This window comes from Cervus elaphus, chromosome 14 (genome assembly GCF_910594005.1).
Source record: "Cervus elaphus chromosome 14, mCerEla1.1, whole genome shotgun sequence".
Taxonomy (NCBI): Eukaryota; Metazoa; Chordata; class Mammalia; order Artiodactyla; family Cervidae; genus Cervus; species Cervus elaphus.
The window spans coordinates 5730213-5751688 of record NC_057828.1 but is presented as its reverse complement, the minus strand read 5'-3'; the positions used below and the strand labels follow the sequence as shown (position 1 = coordinate 5751688).

The window sequence follows — 21476 nt, the reverse complement described above, 5'->3', positions numbered from 1 at the left end:
AGTGAAGCTGCTCAGTCGTGTCCGACTCTTTGTGACCCCACGGACTGACTATAGCCTACCAGGCTCCTCCATCCATGGGATTTTCCAGGCATGAGTACTGGAGTGTAGGGCCATTGCCTTCTCTGCTCAGGGGATGGGTTGGGGGGAATTACAAGAGTCAGACAGGCGTGGACTTCCCCGCGGGAGGGAGCAGTGCCCTCTGGGAGAAACCAGGAGAGAGACTGTGACTTTAAGCAGCCCTGTATGTGAGTGTATGTGGGTGACTGCGTGTGTATGTGTGCGTGTAGGTGTGTGGATGTGTTGGGAAGTTAATGATTTGCCAGGGGCTCATTTCACAACTTACCAAGGGTCAGCTTCCCTTGAGCATGTACAGGTTCAGTCCTCAGGGCTCCTTGCCCCTGGCCAGCTTCCTCCTGGAGTGTCCCCCAGGCAGCCCTCGACATGATCTCCATCACCGAATGGCAGAGTGAGTGCCGGGGGCTGGGCTGCGCTGCTGAGGGCGCTGGGCTGGGGCGGGGGAGGTACGGCCCCTCCCAGCCTGGCTGGCCCTGGGGAACCTGCAAGGTGACCTCCGGAGCCAGTGGCTGGGAGCTGCCACGTTGGCCTCCCCCAGGCCGCAGGGCCGGGGCCAGCTGGGATCCCTGCTGTCCGGGCCGGGGCTGCTCAGGGCTCCCAGGTAGCCAGAGGCTGCTGCCTGGAGGAACTGGCAGGCTCACCACTTTGATCCCATCCCCATTCAGGGTTCTGAAACCGGGGATACTGCCAGGGTGGACCTGGAAGGCCTCTGCCTATTCAGACTCTTCCCCCCACAAACTCTTAAAGTCTCCTGTAGCCCTGGCACGCTCTGATCAGAAACTAAACTCAAATCCTCTCCCTAAATCACCCTGTCTTCACTCCTAAATATCTTGCCCATTTCTTCCCGAGAGAGGGCAGGGAGGTAGTCCCCAGGGCTGGGAAAAGTGATGAGAAACTGTGGCTCTATGAGTTTCACTTGGGTGAGTTACTTAAAGCCAGTGTCTCATCCGTGAACTGGAGATAGTATCCATTCATTCACTGTCTCCTCTATGTGCCAAGCACTGAGGTGGGCACAGTATGCACCAATGGATGAGACAGATATATACCCTGCTTATACTCCAGGATGAGGAAACAGGTAACTAGCAGATGAAGAGGTCAGTACGTAGTATGTCCTCTGGACATACTGGACATCCTCTGGACAAAAATAAAACAGGGTAAAGAGGCGTGGGAATGCCGAGTGGGAGGGGTTACTGCTCTGTGTACAGCGGCCACTAAACTGCCCAGGGAAAGTGCTTCTTACAGTGGTGCATGGGAATTGAGGGGGCAAAGCCACGTAGCTGTCTGGAGGGAGAAATCTCGGGAGAGGGGACCACCGGTGCCAAGACCCTGAGGCATTACGTAGGGACACAAGGAGGCTGGTGTGGCCGAAGCCCACTGAGGGCAGGGGAGAGCGGCAGCAGGCTGGTCAGGAGATCGCCCAGCAGCCAGGCAGCATCCGGACTCCGGCTTTATCTGCAGAAGGTGGGAAACCGTTAGGAGATGTTGTGCAGAGGAGTGATGTGATCTGCTTATGTTTCTAAAAGATCATTCTGAGTACTGGATCGAGGGTAGACAGACTGGAAGGACAGCAACAGAGAGACTGGTTAAGAGGCAGGAGATGGTGAGGGGAAGACCAGTTCTGAGGTGAGAGACGGGGAGACCAGGGTGGTAGCATCGTACTGGGGGGAAATAGCGCTAGATGTGTGCTGAGCAAACTGCTGAAAGGGTTTGCTGGTGGATTGGATGTGGGGTGTGAGAGAAAGAACCCAGGAATGCCTCCAATATTTCCAGCCTGAGCAATTAGAAGGGTTGATAAGGAAAGCAGGAGTTGGGTTTTAGACATGTTGAGTTTGTGGTCAAATAGGTAGTCAGGTACATGAGTCTGGAATGGAGAGAAATTTGGGAATTGCCAGCATACAGGTAGTATTTAAAACCATGAGATGGGCACACAGTTTCTCAGCCTCTCCACTACTGACATTTGCGGGCAGGGTAGTTCTTTGCAAGGCAGGAGACCCCGGTTCGCTTCCTGGGTGGGGAAGTTCCCCTGGAAAAGAGACAGGCTGCCCACCTGAGTACTCCTCCCTCGAGGCCTCCCCTGGTAGCTCAGCTGGTAAAGAACCCGGGTTCCATCCCTGGGTTAGGAAGATCCCCTGGAGAAGGGAACTGCTACCCACTCCAGTATTCTGGCCTGGAGAACTCCGTGGACTAGTCCGTGGGGTCACAAAGAGTCAGATGTGACTTACAGTTCTTTGTTTTAGGAGGTCTGTCCTTTCTGTTACAGGATTTTAGCAGCATCCCTGGCCTCTCCCCACTAGATGGCAGGAGCACACTCTCACTACCAACTGTGACCATCAGCCGGTCTATACACCCCCAAATGTCCCCCGGGGAACGGAATTGCCAACCCACCACCTATCAGCCCTCCCCCCACCCGCCAAGGTGAGAAACACTGACCTGGCAGAAAAATAGAGAGAAGAGGGCTCAGACCTGAGCCCATGGACAAGCCTACATTTTATTAAACCAAAATGTGCTAGGTTCTAAGAAGAATGTAAGTCTGTCCTGCAAGAGAGAAAATGAGGCAACCAGATTAAGCCAGGAATGCAGAGTGGACCAGACTTCCCCGGGAAAACCGCCATTCGCGGTGAGACCTGGAGGCGGCGTGTGTGTCGGCCAGACGGCAAGCGGGAAGAAACCGCTTGTACGGAGACCCTAAGGCGGGAAGGTCCGTCCTGGGAGCCAGGATGTGCTCGGGGTGTGGCGGGCAAGGATCCACTCTCACCTGCGCTGCTCCAGGAGATGCAGTCGGACAAGCAGGCCAAGGCCCCTTGACGGGCCTGGGAGCCAAGGCAGGCTGGGAGGACTCTTTCCTTCTAAGCCCACGGGAAGCCAGGACAGATTGTCCGCTGCGCTAGCACAAATAGACTGTATGTTTTCCAAGAGCCCTGACGACCGTATGGAGAAGGCATAACCGGGGCAGGAACGCAGCCTGCCCCCTGGGGAATGTCGCAGAGTACGGGAAAGAGAAAATGGTGGTTTAGAACTAAGTCTTAAGCGTGGAGAGAAATGGACAGCTTTCAAGATACACTTGGGAGGAAGAACCAATAACTCTCACCTGTGGATCGAATGCGGAGCGGGTGGCGGAGCTGTGAGGCCACTGGGCTTCTGCCTCAAGCTGCTGGGTGGATGGTGATGACATTTTATTCATTTGGGGAAAACTGAGCCAAGTGCAGCTTTAAGGAAGGAAACCAATAGCTCAGTTTGGACCTGTTGAGTTCAAGATGTCCTGAAGAGAGAAAAATGTGCATATATGCCAAGTAGGCAGCTGGATAGGAGTTTGGAAGCTCAGAGGCGGCACGAGCTAGAAAGATAAATATCGACATTGTCAGTACACAGGAGATACTTAAAGAAGTGGGAGTCCATGTGCAACTAGAATGAGAAGAGAAATGAGCTGGAACTGGAGCCCTGAGTAATTCAGACCCCAAGAGGGAGAGAGAGAAGAGGGAGCTGGCAAAGCAGCCTGGGAGGAGCGGCCAGAATAGCAGGAAGAAATCGAGAATATGGTGTCACGGAGCCCACTAGAGGATGCTGCAAGAAGGGGGTGGCCAGCTGCTGACAGAGGAGGCCCGACCCCGTGCTTTGCGTTTGGGTTGTCGGGAGCCCCTGGCCAGAGCAGTTCGTGCAGAGGGGGCGGGGGCAGGAGTGGGTTGGACACTGGTTAAAGTCACTTCTCTAGAGTCGGTCTACTGGGTTCACACCCTGGTTCTGCTGGCTGTGCACCCTTGGGCACACGTTACGACCATTCATGTTCCAGTTTTGTCTGTGAAATGGGCTGAAAACATACCTACCGCATAGGCAGGTATGAAGACAAAATGAGTTAATACAGAGTGCTTAAACTGCCTGACACCGTATGCTCACCAGTGTTAACAATGACTACTATCAGTCACTGCTGTTAATTCTGTAAAGAGAAACAGGCTCTTTCTTTTCCCCTTTCCCTCCTTCCTGAACAATTCAGTCCTAAAACCGTACTGCGGAAGGGGGGCAGTGCCCAGGGCGGGCGTCAGAGCGCGCCCCAGGTTGGAGGGTTCACGCTGGGCGGGGTTCAGCTGGCCAGGAGGAGGGGGGCATCTGGCAGGGTCGGGGTGGGGGCTGGAGAGTCAATTTATGTGGAAGGTCCTGCAGACTCCGACTTGAAGAAACATCCTCAGTAACGGTCAAACTGGAATCGTGCGTCACCTAACAGTAGCAAGAGGAGAACACGGCATCACCTCTTGTTGATATATCTGCATAACCCGAATACAGTCATGCGGAGACATCAGATAGACCCAAATAGAGGGCCTGCTACTGGATGACCGGCTCAGATCTTCCAAGGGTCAAGGTCATGTCAAGGAGAGACTGAAGAACTGTTCTAGACATAACAATTTGAAGAGACATGGCAAGCACATGCCACATGTGACTCCGAACTGGACCTTTTCGCTCTGAATGATATTACAGGGGCACCTGAGGAAACGTGAATGGGGCCTGAGTGCCGGATGGTAGTCATGTATCAGTGGTGATCTCCTGACCTCTCATAAGAGGTTTTTATAGCCGTCATAAAAACTTAAAATATTTTTGTCATTCAGATTGTGGTCTTCCCCCACAATATCCTGGCCCATGTCAAATAATCACAACAAGGTAGAAATACTTCTTGATCCTCAATTTATTGTCTCTTCATGCATGCATGCTCAGTCACTTCAGTCATGTCCAACTCTTTGCAAACCCATGGACCATAGCCTGCCAGGCCCCTCTCTCCGTGGGATTTTCCTGGCAAGAATATTGGAGTGGGTTGCCATGCCCTCCTCCAGGGGATCTTTCTGTTCCAGGGATCAAACCCACCTCTCCTGTGTCTCCTGCACTGCAGGCAGATTCTTTACTGCTGAGCCACCGGGGAAGCCCCTACTGTCTCTGAGGGCAGAAAAATCATGCAACATGGAAAGAACAGAACCTTCATAATGACCAAGGAGGTTGTATTTTTCAGCGTCTTGGGCTCTAAGAGAGTTAATTCGGGCAGGCATTCTAGAAGGTAGAAATAGGAAGCCTGAATAGATTACGGAGATTTGTCAGAAACAGGAGGATGCCCTTAGTTGCAGATGGATTCTGGTGGTGGGGCAATATGTTGAGAGAAATGATGCTGTGCTGGTTCCTAGCAAATCCAACTCTGCCAAAAGGGAGAACTAATTAGGCTGGTTTTTTTTTTTTTTTTTGAATATGAGTTGAATGAGGTTTCAGTCCAAATCTCATTTCTGTATTTTTAATGATTCTTTTAAGGAAAGCCTCTGGCCTTATTTCTATACTGGAACTGGTATTAATTCTCCTCCTAAGATCTGTATGATAACAAGTTGTTTTTGTTTAGTCACTAAGTCGTGTCCAACTCTTTTACGACCCCATGGACTGTAGCCCACCAGGCTCCTCTGTCCATGGGACTTCCAGGCAAGAATACTGGGGTAGGTTGTTCTTTCCTTCTCCAGGGGTCTTTCCAACCCAGGGATTAAACCTGTATCTCCTGCATTTCAAGCAGATTCTTTACCCACTGAGCCACGGGCACAGATTAGGAAAAATTAATTACCTGAAAGACAATCGTGTTTCCTTCTCTTTCAGTTGCCTCGTGTTCATAATTCTGTTTCTGTTTTGTTTTCTTAGTTCTGCCTCTTAACAACCAAGCTTTCAACAACTTTTTACAACTCTCTATGGAGACATGGCAGGTTCAATCCCTGGGTCAGGAAGATCCCCTGGAGTAGAATATGGCAACCCACTACGGTATTCTTGCCTGGAAAACTCCATGTACAGAGGAGTCTGGTGAGCTTCAGTCCATGGGGTCACAAAGAGTCGGACGCGACAGACTGACTGAGCACACACACGCATAGAAACATGCCAATAATACCAATTTCACAGAGATGCTAAGGATCAATTCTAAGATGTTAGCTAACAAATCCAGTAAAAAATTTCTCTTTAAAATTTACCTATGTGTTTTCTTTTTTAAAATTAAGCAATTTTTAACAAAGTTATACACGTTGTAATTGAAAAAGACACTCTAGCCCTTTCTCTAGTCATCATATAATTTAAAACAAAAAGAAAATAAGGCATTTTAGCTATATTAAGTAAATAAAGCAAGTTGCAAAACAATATAAACAATAAAATATAAACTTTAAGTTGTACCTCATTAGTGATTTTTAAAAAGGAAGCAACGTGATTCCATTTACCATAGCATCAAAAAGAATAAAATCCTTAGGAATAAACTTAACTAAAGAGGCAAAAGTCTTGTACCCTGAAAACTAAAAAATGTTGCTAAAAGAAATTTTAAAAGACACTAATGTGTAGAAAGACCCATATTTGTGGATTGGCAGAATATATTGTTAAGCCGTCAATACTACCCAAAGCAGTCTACAGATTCAATGCAATTAATCTAGCAAAATCCCAATGACATTTTTTGCAGAAATAGAAAAATTCATTCTTAAATTCACATGGAATCTCAAGGAATCTTGAATAGCCAAAGCAATCTTGAAAAAGAACAAAGTTGGAGGTTTCAAACTTCTTGATTTCAAAACTTATTATAAAGCTACAGTAATCAAAACAGTGAGACTGGCATGAAGACAAACATAGAGACCAATGGAATATAAGAGAGAGCTCAGAAATAAACCCTGGCATATATGGGCACATGGTTTTCAACAAGGGTACCAAGACCATTCAGTGGAGAAAGGACAGTCTTTTCAACAAATGATGTTGGGAAAACTGGATATTCACAGGCAAAAGAATGAAGCTGGACCCTTATCTTATGCCACATGTAAAAATTAAAGTTCATTTTAGCTCTAAGTAAGATCTAAAACAGTTCTTAGAAGAAAACATAAGAGAAAAGCTTCACAATGCTAGAATTGGCAATTATTTCTTGGGTGTGATACCAAAAGCTCAGGCAACTACAGAGAAAATAGAAACACTGGACTATATAAAAATTTAAAACTCCTGTGCATCAAAAGATACAAGAGAGTGAAAAGGCAACCTATAGAATAGGAGAAAATATTAGCAGATCATATATCTGATAAGGGGTTACTATCCAAAATATATAAAGTACTCCTATAAGTGAACAAAAACATCCAAACAACCTGTTTTAAAAATAAGCAAAGGCCTTAAATAGACACTTGTCCAAAACAGATATACAAATGACCAATAAGGGCATGAAAGATTCTCAACATTAGTAACCATCAAGGAGATGCCAACCGCAGCCTCAGTGAGATGCCACTTCACACCCTTTGGGGCCGATGCTATCAGAAACAAAACAAAGCAAAAAGCAGAAAGTGACAAGTGTTGGTGAGGTTGCAGAGAAGTTGGAATCCCTTGTGCATCACTACTAGGAACGTAAAATGGCGTAACTTCTGTGGGAAGTAGTATGGTGGTCTCTCAAAAAATTAAAAATAGAACTACCATATGACCCGGCAATTCCACCTGTGGATATAAACCCAAAAGTGAAAGTAGAGTCTCAGAGAGGTATTTGTTCACCTGTGCTCACAGCAGCATTATGTATAATAGCCAAAAGGTAGAAGCATCCCAAGTCCATCCACAAATGAATAAATGAAATGTAGTATGCATACAATAGAATATTATTCAGTCTTAAAAAGGAAGGATTTCTGACACATGCCATAAAATGAATCAACATTGAAGACATTGTGCTGAGTGAAATACACCAGTCACACAAAGGCAAGTACTGTATGATTGCAATCATATGAGGCACCTAGACTAGTCAGAATCACAGAAACAGAAAGTGCATACAGTGGTGGTTGCCAAAGGTGGGGGCGGCGGGGAGGTGCAGCCAAGGAGTCTTCCAGTGGGTAGTCTCGGTGTTGTGAGATGAAAAGAGTTCTGGATGTGGGTGGTGGTGAGCGTGTACCAAGGTGAATGTACTTAATACCCCTGAACTGAACACCTAAAGATGTAAAGGTGGTAAACTTTATGTGTATTTTGTTGTAATTTAACGTGAAATTTTCAACTTGATTCAATTTCAAAATGAAGCAACACAATGAACTGTCATTTGTTGACTACCAGAGAGGCACAGATAAAGTAAAATGAAGGTTTAAGAGAAAATAAACTTCGTATCCCAAACATCCTGTACAACTGTGTTGGGCTCCCTGTGTTGGCTCTAAGCCAACTGCTACAGTTCAAGAACAAGGAAAGCAAAGTAAAAGGCACACTGCTGTTGGGGCCCACCTGGCGCAAACAGCCTGGTCACTGTTAGGGCGTGAAGTCAGGGCCTGGGAGCTGTGTGGTGGGGCAATCGCTTTGCTGGCTGCGGCACAGACTTCCAGGTGACGAGCGCGTTTCTGGTCCATGACTTCTCTTTCCCTTTCAAGTGTGATGGGTCGTCACTGCAAAGCCGGGGACCAGAGCAGTTCAGAGAAGAAAGGAGAGGCTGTGAGAATTATCAGGAGGACAGGCCTCCTGAGAAATAGGACAGGCCAGCTGGGCAGGTCTGAGATACTATGGCAATGTGGCTATGAGTCTTTGGTGGTACTCTTTGACCCGGGTGTGAGTTGGCATCAAGTGGCTTCCAGCTATAAGGAAACAGGAACAGAGCAGACAATGGGTTGTGTTCAGCCAGAGTCACAACCCTGATAATGATCTAGCAGACAAGAAGAAATCTTGAAAATCTTGAAGAGGAAACTGAAAATAGAAAAAGCAATGAGGCCAGCACTAGCTACCTGTGGAGTGGTGGTGAGGGCAGGATGTGGGCAGAACCGAACAGCAGTTTCCAGGAGCTAAACGGAGGTTTGTGCCCACCCTCCCCTTCCTTCCCATCCTTCTCTGAGAGCATGGAAGCCAAGACTCCAGGATGACAACAGAGCCACCCCACCTCCTACCCCCAGAGGGCACCTGTCCAGGGGCGATGGGGGAGCTGAAGCATCCCAGCTTGCTCCCCAAACCCATCCCACCACAACTTCCTTGCCCATTGCAGAGATTGGCGTGGGCACTGCTGGCTTCGGCATCTTCTTCATCCTCTTTGGAACACTCCTGTACTTTGATTCGGTGCTCCTGGCCTTCGGAAATGTGAGTCTTCCAGCCCTGTGAACCAACCTGAGGTCTCCACTGCCGGGAGGGTCAGCACCGAGTTTACTCAGATCGGGTCCAGCCAGGCATCGTGTGCCACCTTCGTTGGGCAGGCAAGGGGTGGAGGCTGGGGATGGACAATAAGGCCTCCTGGGCACAGAGAACCTGAGGACCTGGATTCTCATGCTAAGCTCCAGGTGAGGCCCTGGGTTGGGGGTGGGGGGTGGGAACTCAGATGATTCGAGACCCAGTCTGACAGGAGCCCGAGGCACTCACAGGGCCGCGGAGTGGAGGCCCCGGGCTCCGCCAGCTCCCTGGGACTCGGGTGTGGCTGCCCAACCTACTGAGGCCTGGCTTTCAGCCTCTGTAAGACGGAGAGTCTTTTCCGCCTTACTTGGGAGGTGTGACGAAAAATGACATCATACGGGAGGAAGTGCTTGGGACCCAAGAAACCAGGCTGAGCTGGGTGACAAGCTAGAGGCCTTCAATGCCCCTGGCCCCCTGCCTCTGGGCCCTTCTGCCCCTCACGAGCCCCAGCCACTCGGGGCTCCTTCCGGCTCGGCCTCGCAGATACCGTCGGCCTGTGAAGGAGCAGGTCCCGCCCCGCCGCCGATGCGGATCCTGCCGGCCACTGACTCGGGGGTGGGGGGCGCGGAGCCAGCGTGCTCGCTCTCACCGGCCCACCGCTCTCGCCCCCCACAGCTGCTGTTCCTGACTGGCCTCTCCCTCATCATCGGCCTGAGGAGGACGTTCTCCTTCTTCTTCCAGAGGCACAAACTCAAGGGCACCAGCTTCTTCCTGGGGGGCGTGGCCATCGTCCTGCTGCGCTGGCCTCTCCTGGGCATGATCCTGGAAACCTATGGCTTCTTCAGCCTCTTCAGGTGAGAACAGGTCCCGGGCCTCGCGATCAGCACTCCAGGGCCTCTGAGCAGCTGAGCTCAGGCTCCAGCGGGTGTGGGCAACGTGTGGGCAGTGCATACGGTAGCCGGACTTTATCCCGAGAGAGGCGGGAGACTCAGAAGGGCTGGAAACAGGGCGGCACCTGGTGGACACTGCGAGCTGGAGGGGCCGGAACACCCACCAGCAAACACGGAGCGCCTGCCTGTGCCCGGCGCCCCACCCGGCACCAGCAGGCGGCCCAGGGCCTGCGCAAGCCGAGCAGCCAGACGGCGCGGGACGGTGACGCGCATCCGCGAAGCCCTCACACGCGCCAAGCAGGCTCACAATTCCCTTTCATTCTGGCATCTCCACCGCCCACTATAGGGCTGTCCTCTTGTAGATGAGAAAACCAAGGCCCAGAGAGCCTGCCTCTGCCTGAACCCTCACAAGGAGCATGCAGAGGATCTGAACTTGATCCAGGTGTGGGTCAAAAGTGCGAGTGGGGCCTCTGCAGACGCAGTAGTTCTAGCCAAAAGTAAACCTAGACAAAGACAGCTTGCAGCAGCATTGAAGGGGGAAGAAAATCACAACTATCAGAGACCTCAGATATGCAAGTGGACCTCAGGGAACCGAGGTCCAAGGAGAGGAAATAGTCAGCCAGAATTCAGATCTCTATTCCCTCCCCACACCAGCCTCTGTGCCCCCAAGTCCTTTGGAGGGTCACCATTCTTGCCAGGGGAGGGGATGGTAGGGGAGGGGTGCCAGGTGTCGGGGAGAATAAACAGCACAGCCTCCAACGGTGATCCATGCCCGGGGCCGGGAAACCTGCGGCAGGCGGTTCACAGCCAGTCTAGGGAGAGACGACTAACAAAAATAAACACTTCCCAAGCATTTCTTTGTGGAGATGTGGGTGATATTATTATCATATTCCATTTTACAACTGGAAACAGATTCGGGGGTGTTAAGGAATTTGCCCAAGTTTGCACAGGGCCAGTGAGAGGTGGAGCGCAGATGGGACATCCGTAACTAGTCCACCTACTGCCTCTTGAAAAGCCGCGGTGCAGAGCCAATGCCTGCCCAGGGTCCGAGGCCCTGCTCTCCCGGGAGCCAAAGCTGGAGCCTGTAGCGGGACCTCAGCCTCCCCCCCGGTGCATCCCTGAGCCCCTCTCCGCCTCTCTGCTCCTAGGGGCTTCTTCCCCGTCGCCTTTGGCTTCCTGGGGAGTACCTGCAACATCCCCTTCCTGAGTGCGGTAAGTGAATCATGTGCATGGCTTGGTGGTGGTCCTTGGGGAGGGGGAAGCACATGGACTTGGTGAAGCTGCTCCCCAAGTGCAGAGGATCCTTTCCCATCTCCCCCCAAAACCCTCCCCGGCTGGCCCGTCTCAGCCCCTCTTCCCAATAAGAGTGGATGAGGGTTCTGTGGGCATTGGGAATGGTGTTGGTCAACAGCTCCCTGTTAGAGCCAAAGAAAAGGAACCTTGGGGGTCTCGGTGACCCCGCAGAAAGCGCCAGATCCCTGGGGAACTGGCTGACTCTGGGCTCCGGGTAGAGAGGATGTGTGACATCCCGTGAGAACAGAAACGGTGGTGCCTCTGTCCTCTTCTTGGGGCGGGGGTCCCCGGCCCCCGGCCCTCCCCTCTCTGAGGCACCTGGCAGAACACAAGCCCCCTAGAAGCCCAGGAAGGCCCTGGGCCACCCCTCAGCACGCCCGCCCCGGCACGCCCCCGTGGCCCCCCTCCATACCTGCACCTGGCGCTCCTGGCTCTCAAGGCCTGCTTCATAATAACCTGGATATTGAGTCTGCTCCCCACTCTTTGTCTGCAGTAATGATTCTTGCCTCCCACAGCTGTTCCGGAGGCTTCAAGGCACCAGTTCAATGGTCTGAAGAGCAGAGATGCACTCCTTGAACTTGGATCACTGGGCGAGGGGGCTGGAAAGGAAATGGGAGACATCTCACAGGCGCCCACCCAGCACTGACTCATCCCCTGATGCATCCGGACCTCTCCAGGTCCAGAAGGACGGACGGAGCTGAGGGACTGGCCTTGATCCCCAAGTCAATGCAGGAAGCCGTCAGGACTGCTGGGAACAGAGACCCAGGGCCCACGAGAGGAAAAGCAAAGATTAAATCCCCAAGCTGTGAATGTGCCTGAGACTCAGTGTCTCTAGCCCATTAAGCCCACCCTCTGACTCAGGGTAGGCCCACAGACATCATTCTACCTGAGGAGGGTCAGGCCAGCCCTTACGGCTCATCATTAAACGCTGTTTACCAGCCCTAATGAGGGAGATAAGATGTTTGCAGGCCCCTATTAGCGGCAGCTGTTAAACAAGGAATGAGCATTAATCCCCAGGATGGTGGGAAGTGCTTCCCAACTATCGACTAGGTGGATGTCTGCATAGCGCACTCACCAGGTAGCTTCTGTGCTGGGGTAGAATGCTGCTCCCCTACTTCCAAGAGCCCCAGTCCGTCCTGGGAAGCCCCCGTCTAAGGGTACAGCACACTCTTTCTCAAGGAAGAGTCAGGAATCCCCTGCAACGAGTACATTTAATATGTTTCTGTGAGGGCCCTATGTCTGTGCAGAACAAGGGAGCGGGTGCTGAGGGTGCAAAGGAAAGCAGACCTCCCCACTTCAAAGAGAGGTTCACGGCGATTTCAGAATGGCGAGACTGTGGCGTCACAGGATATGACCGAGGGGCTGCAGAAGCCGCACCTCACACACACCACACTCACCTGGAGGGCTCTCCTCAGTTCCCCCAGCAATTCCCAGGGACACCCGCCTTCTAGAACTGCCGTTTCGTGCCGCCTTCCTAGCTGGCTGCTCACATGTCTGTCTCGCCCATCTGACCACGGCACGTTCGTCTCCAAACCCTGGCCTGAGCTCAGGAATTGTGTGGGGAAAGAAGGGAGCAGAGAAGAAAAGAGACAATCCCCCTACCAGGCCCCGGACCCCAGCCCCCAACCCAGGAGCCGCCGTCTGGTCAGAGACCCCAGCTGAGCTGCCAGAGCTGGGGGCCTCGGGGGACAAGGTGTGCTGAGCCTCCCCCAGCCCTCAAACAGTCCCTTTCCATGTTGTTTGGGGGCAGAGTGGATCTGTGAGTGGGCCTCGGGAGAAGCAGGTGAGGAGGTTGCAAAGAACTATTAGGAATCAGAAAGCCAGCCCTGGAAGACTCCTGGAGAGGGAGGGAAAGGCTGATTTTAGCCACAGGCACCAGGAGGCAGGAGCCAGCAGCAGGCAGCGGGAGGACTCCACTCTCCGAGGGGACGGGGTGGGGGGGCAGAGGTGGGTGTGTGCCTGGAGACGTCACCCTGGGCTTTATAAGGGCCGTGATCAGGGCGCCGGTGAGCGCGAGCCCAGGAGCCCAGCTCGCCTCCCTCCAGGTGCCCTACTGCCCAAGCGGTGCCATCACTCGGAGACCCCTCAGGACACAGCCAAGGCAAGGTAGGTGGCCTGCAGCCCCCACAGCAGCAGAGGGGTCTGGCTGGACCCAGGGAGGCTCCCAGGGTGGGAGCAGGCATGTGTCCAGGCAGGCAAAAGGGGTGCTGGTCTTCCCTCTTGACTGGAATGTCAGGGTAAATCCACTGACTTGCACTTTATGAGACCAGGACCTTGGGGTTACTTTCTGGGAAGTGAATGCAGTGAATGAGCTCCCCATGGCTGGGATGAGGGGTCACAGAGGCATCTGGAGGGACCTGGGGAACACCAGGGGCTCCTCTGGGCAGTTCCCCTTTGCGCAGATGGCAAACACAGACGTAAACAGCTCCTGAGTGCCCTGCCAGCCCCGGCACTAGGAGATGGGGTCACCTCAGAAGGGAGCCACCCCGCCCCCCAAGAGCTTTCCAAGCAAGCCTGGAATTTCTGTTACTCTCTAGGTACAAAACTCCTGGGACAGAGGGACCACAAAATTGCCACTTGTGGCCCTTGGAAGCTGATGGTGCTTTTCCAAACAATTCAGTTCTTCCACATGTTAAAAGCCCCTGTGCTGGGCAGGAACCAAGAGCTGGGTGTGTGTGTGTGTGTGTGTGTGTGTGTTGGGGCCAGGTAGTAGGGGAAAACCAAGGTTCTCACAAGGCGCCCATGGCAAGCACTACCTCTGCTGGGATGGGGAGGAAGCAATACAAGTGAGAGGAGCACGGAGGAGGAGCACCACCTTCTAACCACACAGCTTGCCCACTGCCCCCTTCCTCACGCACCACCCTGCTTCTGAAGAGCAGCCTGAATTCTCCATCCAAAACGCTCACCTACACACACTCCAGTCTGGCTCACACTGCTCCGGGATGAAGCCCCTGGCGGCCCCTTTCCCAGCCGCATCACTCACTCTCTCCCCAGCAAAGACCCACCCCCTGGCAGGCTGGAGGGCGGCACCTCCCTCTACACCTGGCTTCGGCTTCCTTGCTGGGACTGCCGTCGATGAACCTTTACTCACCAGGCTGATCTGTGCTCAGAGACAGCTCAGGCGCCACCCCTGCAAAAAACCTGCCTGGCCTCTCCAGGTCAGGTTCCCAAGGGCTCTGAAACACCCCCGGGGAAGCCTGTGGTGCTGCCTGGCTTGCCACCAACTTGTCTTTCCTTATGTTTGTTGGACAACCTCAAAGTGCCTGATGACTTTTTCAAAGAGAAATCAGACTTGGGAGCTGGAAGAGCTAGAGGGGCGCAGTGGAGGATGAGAAGGGAAGAGGGTGAAAAGGGGGTGAGAATCTCCCCCACCCCACCCATGTACTCACAAGCCTCCGGTCTATCACTGGCCATGTTACCTTGAGACGTTCTGCTTATGACTCAATTTCTTGTGCTAGACCTCAGGGGGAGGCCCAGGGGAAGGTGTGCAATACCTGGTTGTTGTTATCAAGAATGATTTCTGAACTGACCTGGACCCTGTGCACCCGGGGTCTAAAGCCACAAAAGAAAAAGCTTTACACTGTTCTCTCTAGTGGACTGAACCTGTCTCCACTCCACACCCTGCCCCAGGCCTTAAGGCCGGTGCAGAAAGCAATGATCTGGGTTTCAGGGTATCACAGAGTCAAAGTGTACAAGGAAAGTGACCATCTGAGGGGACAGTTGGTGGCCAGTCTGATCCAATGCTCTTATTTTTCACACGTAACAATAAGATCCAGAGATGGGGGGTGGACTTGTTCTAATCTCACAGGAGGGAGGGAGGAGCTGCAGCCAGATTTGAGTCCTTCTGATACCATTTGTATCCTACCCCATGCTTGCATCTCGGAGGGAGCAGGAGGGGACCAGGGCGTAGGAGCAAGAACAGAGGGACGGGTGGGCTCAGCAACCACTGGCAGCTGACGGGCACAAACAGGAGTCCCCCCACCCACTTGCCCCTTGACCGCAGAGGGAGGGTCCGGCCTTAGATCTGGCACCAACACCCGTTCTGCTCAGCCTGCTGTGCTGCCTGGCTCTCCACCAATTTGTCTTCATTACATTTGTTGGACAATCTCAAAGTGCCTGATGACTTTTTCAAAAAGAAATCAGCCTTGGGAGCTGGAAGAGCTGGAGGGGGGCGGTGGAGGATGAGAAGGGAAGGGGGTGAAAAGGGGGTCAGAGTCTACAGCTCCCACCTCAACAGCCAAGATCATACAGTCAGTTAAATCCATACCCTCTCAGGGCCCACAGAGAAGAGAATATGGAGACAATTGACCTGATACATCAGGGAAAGCCTTTTTCTCTTTCCTGAATTATAGGCAATAAGACAATTTAATGATGGTTTTCAAGGCTATGAAGGGTTATAAGCGCAAGCAAGATGATTACCTCTTCCTTTTATCTTGAAAAAGGAAAAAAAAGAAGTCCCTATGACAGCAAGAGGGACTGGGCCGGGGTCAGAAAGGCACGTTCTAGCTGGGAGAGCGGAGCACAGAGAGCTGTGATTCACGCAGAGCCCAGCATGCAGGCAGAAGCGCCCGCCCCCAGGCTCCAGGGACACGGCTGGTTGCCCCACCTCACTCAGCCCCTCCCTGCTCACTGTCACCTGCATCTCACTCCTCGTTTCCCAACACTCCTCTCAAGCAAATCTGAAGTTCAGAACCCTGGCCATTTCCCAACCTGAGCAGTCCTGCCCCTTCCTCCAGTATGGATCCTCCCTCCCTTCTTTCCTTCCTAACTCTACCGGCCTCACCCGGCAGGAAGCCCTCCCTGAGATCCTCACCTAGCATGAGTTTAGCTTGAACTGTACGGCGCAAGGGGTCTCAGTCCTATTTCCATGCTGCGTCGGTTCAGGCTCATCCCCGCATGGGGGGCTTCCGAGGGCAGGGCCGTCCCCTCCCTTCCAGGTGCCTGCTTCACGCGGGGCCCTACCCCCGTGCCTAGCCCAGACAGCAAGCCTAACCCTGTTCCTCCTCCCTCTCTCTGTCTTGGCCTCAGGGCACTTCCAGGACCTGCATCTTCTCACCAGGATGAACCTGCTGCTTTCCTGGCAGCTGATGCTTCTCCTTTGTGCCACCTCCTTCATGGAGACATTAGAAAAGGTGGTGCCCATGGAGAATCCTAGAACCACAGGTATGAGTTGTCTGGGAAGAGGGTTGGGAGGCAGCAAGAGAACTGATGCAAAATGAGAGTCGCCATATTTTTCAGATAGGGCTAATCCATTGATGTGAATTTAAAGCTGCACAATGGAAACCTAAGACTGGCCCATGCAGCACAGATAGGGGCCCCCACTAACCTTGCAAGCAAGAGAGGGGTTTCTGCTGTTGTAGACATCAGGAGGCTCACCCAAGTTCATGTGCTTGCTAACCATTGAGCGCCTTCATGGTCTTCTCTGCTCTGTGCCGACCACTTCTGTGCAGATCTGCTGGGAAGGCATTTACTATGCAAGTCTATCTTATCAGTCACATCAGTTCCTTTATGGGGAATTTGAAAAAAAAAAAAAAAAAACCCTACACAAAAGGATAGATCCTTAATACCTCTCAATCTTATGAGTTCATTGTGGAATTGAAGACCTGGAGAAACTGAGGCCCAAAGAGGTAAATAAACCTTCCCAAAGTCACTCAATCCCAGGCTGCAGAAACCCAGCAGGTGCTGATCTCCCCCAAGAGTGCCCTCTACAGGGCGTGAGCTAGGACAGTGCTCATCCCCAAGTCAGGAATCAAGGTTTAACACTGCTGGGTGGTCAGCCTGGCCTCTTAGGACCTCTGTTCCTCTCCAGCTATGGAACTTGCAGCATTCTTTCCACACACAAGATGTCACTGTGCCCATAAGATACCCCAAAGCGGGCTTCCCTGGTGACTCAGTGCTCAAGAATCTGCCTGCCAGTGCAGGAGACACGGGTTTGATTCCTGACTTGGGAAGGAGCAACTAAGCCCAAGCACCACAGCTACTGAGCCTGTGCTTTAGAGCCCAAGAACCACGGCTACTGAAGCCCACACACTTGAGAGCCCGGACTTCACAAGAGAAGCCACTGCTACGAGTAGCCCCCCTACCACAACTAGAGAGTGGCCCCTGCTCGCTGGAGCAAGAGAAAGCCCACGGGCAGAAGACCCTGTGCTGCCAAAAATAAAATAAATTTAAAAAAAAGATATCCTAGTGCAAAGAGGTCATGGACCCGGGTATCCTTTGCCAAGAACGTCTCTCCTGGGATCAGGGGCTCTTTCTGGGTGAGGGAGGATCCCCCAGAGAACAAGGTCATCAGAGCCCTGGGGACACTGAGCTCTTGGCTCTTTTTGGCAAAAGCTTTTAGGTGATGCTAAAAACAGTGATGCCTAAGCAGTGACCCACCTGCTGGGATGATGGCTGCAGCTGGAAAAGAGGTCAGTGTCCCTCCCATCCCAGCCAGGCCCAGGGCCCTCCTAGAAAGATTCTCACTCACCCTGGGCCAGACTCACCCACGCTCCTCTTCTCCAGAGCGTGCCAGGGCACTGAAGAGCAGGGCTCAGAGTCAACTCTCCCCCTCCACCCAACACACACCCACTCACCCCAGACCACATTTCCACCTCTCCCTTGCCACAGCTGGCTGGGCCATTGTCTCCCGGGAGCTAGCTGCACTATCTTACTGCTAAAAATTTAATGAACTTAATGAGCCTTGCTTGTGAAGTGCCTTCCAAGTTAGCCTCATTAGCCCTCAGTATGAAGGGGAGAGATTACATGTGGTGTAGGGGAGGCATGCTGGTTGAGGCGACCCAATTTCCCTTCTTTGCTGAAGTCCTGATATAGCTTATTAGGGGTCACATTTGTTGAGGGTGTGGGAGCACAGTGGTCTTTGCTTGGCTTTCTTCATTTGTTTAACTGCAAGGCTTTCATTAGCTTTTATACATTTAACAAGGCTTTTTGAGGCCCTGCTATGAGCAAGGCACTGTTTTCAAGACTCTGAGACTCAGATGAGTGGACATGGCCCCGACCACCCCAAGGAGCTTGGTCTAGTAGCAGCCTGATGAAAAGCAGGGGTAGAGGGCCAGCCAGCCAGCCGCGAAGAGGAGTGAAGCTGATTATTTCGAAGCTCTATCCTGCTTGCTTCCTTAAAAAAAAAAAAAAAAAAGAAAAAAATGAATTCAATGTAAAAGACGCTCAAGAAAATCCTGTGAAATATCTGAAACCATAGCTATGTGGAAGGAGAGAGGAGCAAACGGACGAGCCACCCAAGCCAAGATGCCGGAGCGCTGAGCTTCCTGGGGGTCAAGGGACAAAAGGGAAGCCGAAGATGCGGATGTGAGGAGGTGGTCCAAAGCCTCTCTCCGGGCCCCCGCCTCACTCAGCCTCTCCCTGTGGCTCTGTCCTAGGCTCGCAGCTCGGACCCGCGACGCTCCAGGCGCCCTGGGAGCAGAGCCCGCGGTGCGCGGCGGAGAAGCCCGCAGCAGCCGGGCCTCGGCCTCGGGGGGCCGCGCTGTGCCCTCCTGAGAGCTCCGCGGGCCCCCAGCGGCCGGGCCCGTGCGCCCCCCGCAGCCGCCTGATCCAGGCCCCGAGGGGCGCGGTGCTGGTGCAGCGGGAAAAGGACGTGTCCGCCTACAACTGGAACTCCTTTGGTCTGCGCTACGGCAGGCGGCAGGCGGCGCTGCCCGGGGGCCGCGGTGCCGCGCGGGGCTAAGCGCGGAGGTGGGGCCTTCACCTCCAGGCCCACCCGGGCCGGAGCCGGGCGGGCAGGGCAGGGCTGTCGACCTGCAGTTTGTGTCCCGAAGCAATAAAGGAAATACTGCCGACTCACCTGCGTGTGACCTGGGGCTCATTTTTGCAGGTGGCCGGGATGAGATAGTTCCCCTTGTCTCCCAACTGCATCTCTAGCTGGTTTTAAGGTGGTGGGCTTATCATCTTATCAAGGTCAGTGCTTTTCAAACTAGAGGTGGTGAAGGACCAGCTTGTTTTCCCCTCAATGGGCCAGATCAGTACTTCTACACACACACACACACACACACACACACACACGCACACACACACAATCTCTCTCTCTCTCTAAGACTTTAAAAAACAACCAGAAAGAAGCCCCAGTTGGATGCTGCTTGGGTGGTATTACAGCAACATCAAATTACTATAAAAATTTCTGAAGACGTTTCTCAGTTCCTAGACTTATGTCAGTGCAGATGGGTAGCAAGCGTTTTGCAGAGGGCCCTGAGCCCGGCGCCCACATTTTGAGTAGCTCTGATCTAGGACGGGGAAGGCAGCTGGCTTAAGTACTTCCCCTTTTCCCAGGGAAGTTTTCAGCCAGTGGAACAGCCTGATCTGGGAGATGATACTGACCACTGCCCCATCCACTGAGGTATAAATATCACCCGAGTTCCACAGTCAGACCTCCACGGGGGTGCTTGGCCACAGACCCCAAAGCCCCACTGCATCTGCAAGGAGTGTCAGCAGGGACTGGGCCATGCATCCACCACCACACCCCCTGGAAACCCTGGATGGATTTATGTGCATCATTTCTCTACATCCTTGGAGGCACCCAGGGGGCTTAGCATGTATTGACCCCATTTTCACAGTGAATACCCCAAGGTTTAAAAAGAAAAATAACTCACTCAAGGCACACAGCCAATGAGTAGCAAGCCATTTCAGGCTCCTGACTCCAGAGCCTGGCTTCCCCATTGCAATGTCACACTTCTCTGACATAACATGACATTAGAGTAAGCTGTGGTGGACATCAGAAAAGGTCAGTCTGCCTTGTGGGGACATTCCTGGGGGTCCCCAATGGCTGGGGAGTTTAAATTGCTGTAGGAAGGAGAGAGTAGTTAGGAAACTCTCAGAAATCGAGGCTTCTGCCCACAGAAAAACCCAGCCCTGTTTGACAGCCTCCGGCTAGCACTACTCTGCTTGGTCTAGAATGGAAATGCTCTTTCTTGGAAGGGTTGTGGGGTTCACCACCATTCCATGAAACACCAGTGTTCCACCCATTACAGAAACGCGGGCTCTGCAGATTGGAGGCAGAATCTTGTTGCTATGGCAATGAGATAGGCTGCCATGGAAACATGACAACCTGCCCCACCCTCATGTCTACCCTGAAACTGTCCTCAAGGATCTCTCATATTTTCGAAACTGCTGTGAGATCAGGTCCTAGTGTGGTGTGACAGGGTTATGCTCCTGAAATATCATCTCCCAAACAGCCTGGAGTGTGTCTCTGTACTTCTAGGAGAGCAATCATAAACTCAACACCTATTCTGTTAGGTGAGTTTTTCTCCTATTCCTGGACTAGTCCTTTCTCTGATGAAGTCTATGGGTAGGGAGAAGTTAACGAGTCTCTGAAATCTGCTCTTAACCAGCCTCCTTTTACAAAATTTCCTGTGATCCCCTCTAACTCTCCTCATGACCTTAAGTTTAAGCAGATAGGAGACAGGTGTGTGTGTGTGTGTGTGTGAGTGACTCTGTGTGTGTGTGTGTGTGTGTGTGACTTCAGGGGTGAAACTGTGAAATGCGTTCTCTGGTATAAGAAGCAGGTCTGTGTGTGAGAAGGTATGTGTAAGAGAGGGGTAAATGTGAGAAGCACACACGTGTTTGTGTGACTCTGTCTGTGGTGTGGCCCCTCTAACTGCATTTCAGGCCTTGTTAGCTGCCTCTGCCACCCAGATGCTCTCCAGGATCTCTGCTCTAGCTGCTTCAGTGGGCAGCAGGAAGAGAACTGGGTCTGCCAATCCTATCTTCTCTCCCAGGACTGTGCCTATGAGACTCCAGGCCTTGCAGTTCTTGGCCCCATGTACTGCGTAGGGATGGGGGTCTCCATGGGACGAAGGGGTCTTTGGTTTCATGAGGGTCCCAGCCTGACTCTGAACATTTTGGAGGGAATGTACAGAGCACATTGCAGGCAGTGAGGTGCCCCAAGGACCCCCAGGGACTCCCAAGACCTCTGGGTGGGCTCAGAGAGCCAGGGCCACAGAGCCCAGAGACTTGGGGGCAGGGCTGCCGAGAGGCTCTCAAACACACTCCTTCCTTAGGACTCAGGACAGTCCCCAGGGGCCAAGAACCCAGGCAGCCTGGCGTCTTTCCCTGGGGAAGTGGAAATGGGAGGACCTCTTTCCGTGTTCCTCCCCTTTTGGTAGGTCTGCTGCACTAGAAGAGTTGGTCTCATGGCCC

The 21476-nt window shown here is 52.6% G+C and overlaps 2 protein-coding genes across 3 annotated transcripts; both read left to right on the top strand.

Moving 5' to 3' along the window:
• The first annotated feature begins 309 nt into the window (after positions 1-309).
• GOLT1A (golgi transport 1A) lies at positions 310-12144 on the top strand. Of its 2 annotated transcripts, none has more exons than XM_043923789.1 (5): positions 310-466; positions 9029-9120; positions 9889-10001; positions 11186-11249; positions 11846-12144. In XM_043923789.1, the coding sequence occupies exons 1-5, from the start codon at positions 442-444 to the stop codon at positions 11882-11884; spliced, it is 333 nt and encodes a 110-aa protein (XP_043779724.1). In that variant the 5' UTR covers positions 310-441; the 3' UTR covers positions 11885-12144. The 2 variants fall into 2 exon arrangements, with proteins under 2 accessions (XP_043779724.1, XP_043779723.1); XM_043923788.1 differs by having other exon boundaries at positions 319-466; positions 9823-10001.
• A 1201-nt stretch (positions 12145-13345) lies between these two features.
• On the top strand, positions 13346-19127 carry KISS1 (KiSS-1 metastasis suppressor). The gene is made up of 3 exons (XM_043924473.1): positions 13346-13436; positions 16359-16493; positions 18707-19127. Exons 2-3 carry the CDS (start codon positions 16391-16393, stop codon positions 19009-19011), a joined length of 408 nt encoding a protein of 135 aa, XP_043780408.1. The 5' UTR covers positions 13346-13436; positions 16359-16390; the 3' UTR covers positions 19012-19127.
• Positions 19128-21476: the final 2349 nt, after the last annotated feature.

Coding starts and splice junctions, on each gene's coding strand:
- GOLT1A (XM_043923788.1), top strand. CDS start 442: ATGATCTCCATCACCGAATGGCAGA. Junction 10,002..11,185: donor GGCTTCTTCAGCCTCTTCAG/GTGAGAACAGGT, acceptor CTCTGCTCCTAG/GGGCTTCTTCCCCGTCGCCT. Junction 11,250..11,845: donor ACATCCCCTTCCTGAGTGCG/GTAAGTGAATCA, acceptor TGCCTCCCACAG/CTGTTCCGGAGGCTTCAAGG.
- KISS1 (XM_043924473.1), top strand. CDS start 16,391: ATGAACCTGCTGCTTTCCTGGCAGCTGATGCTTCTCCTTTGTGCCACC. Junction 16,494..18,706: donor GGAGAATCCTAGAACCACAG/GTATGAGTTGTC, acceptor GCTCTGTCCTAG/GCTCGCAGCTCGGACCCGCG.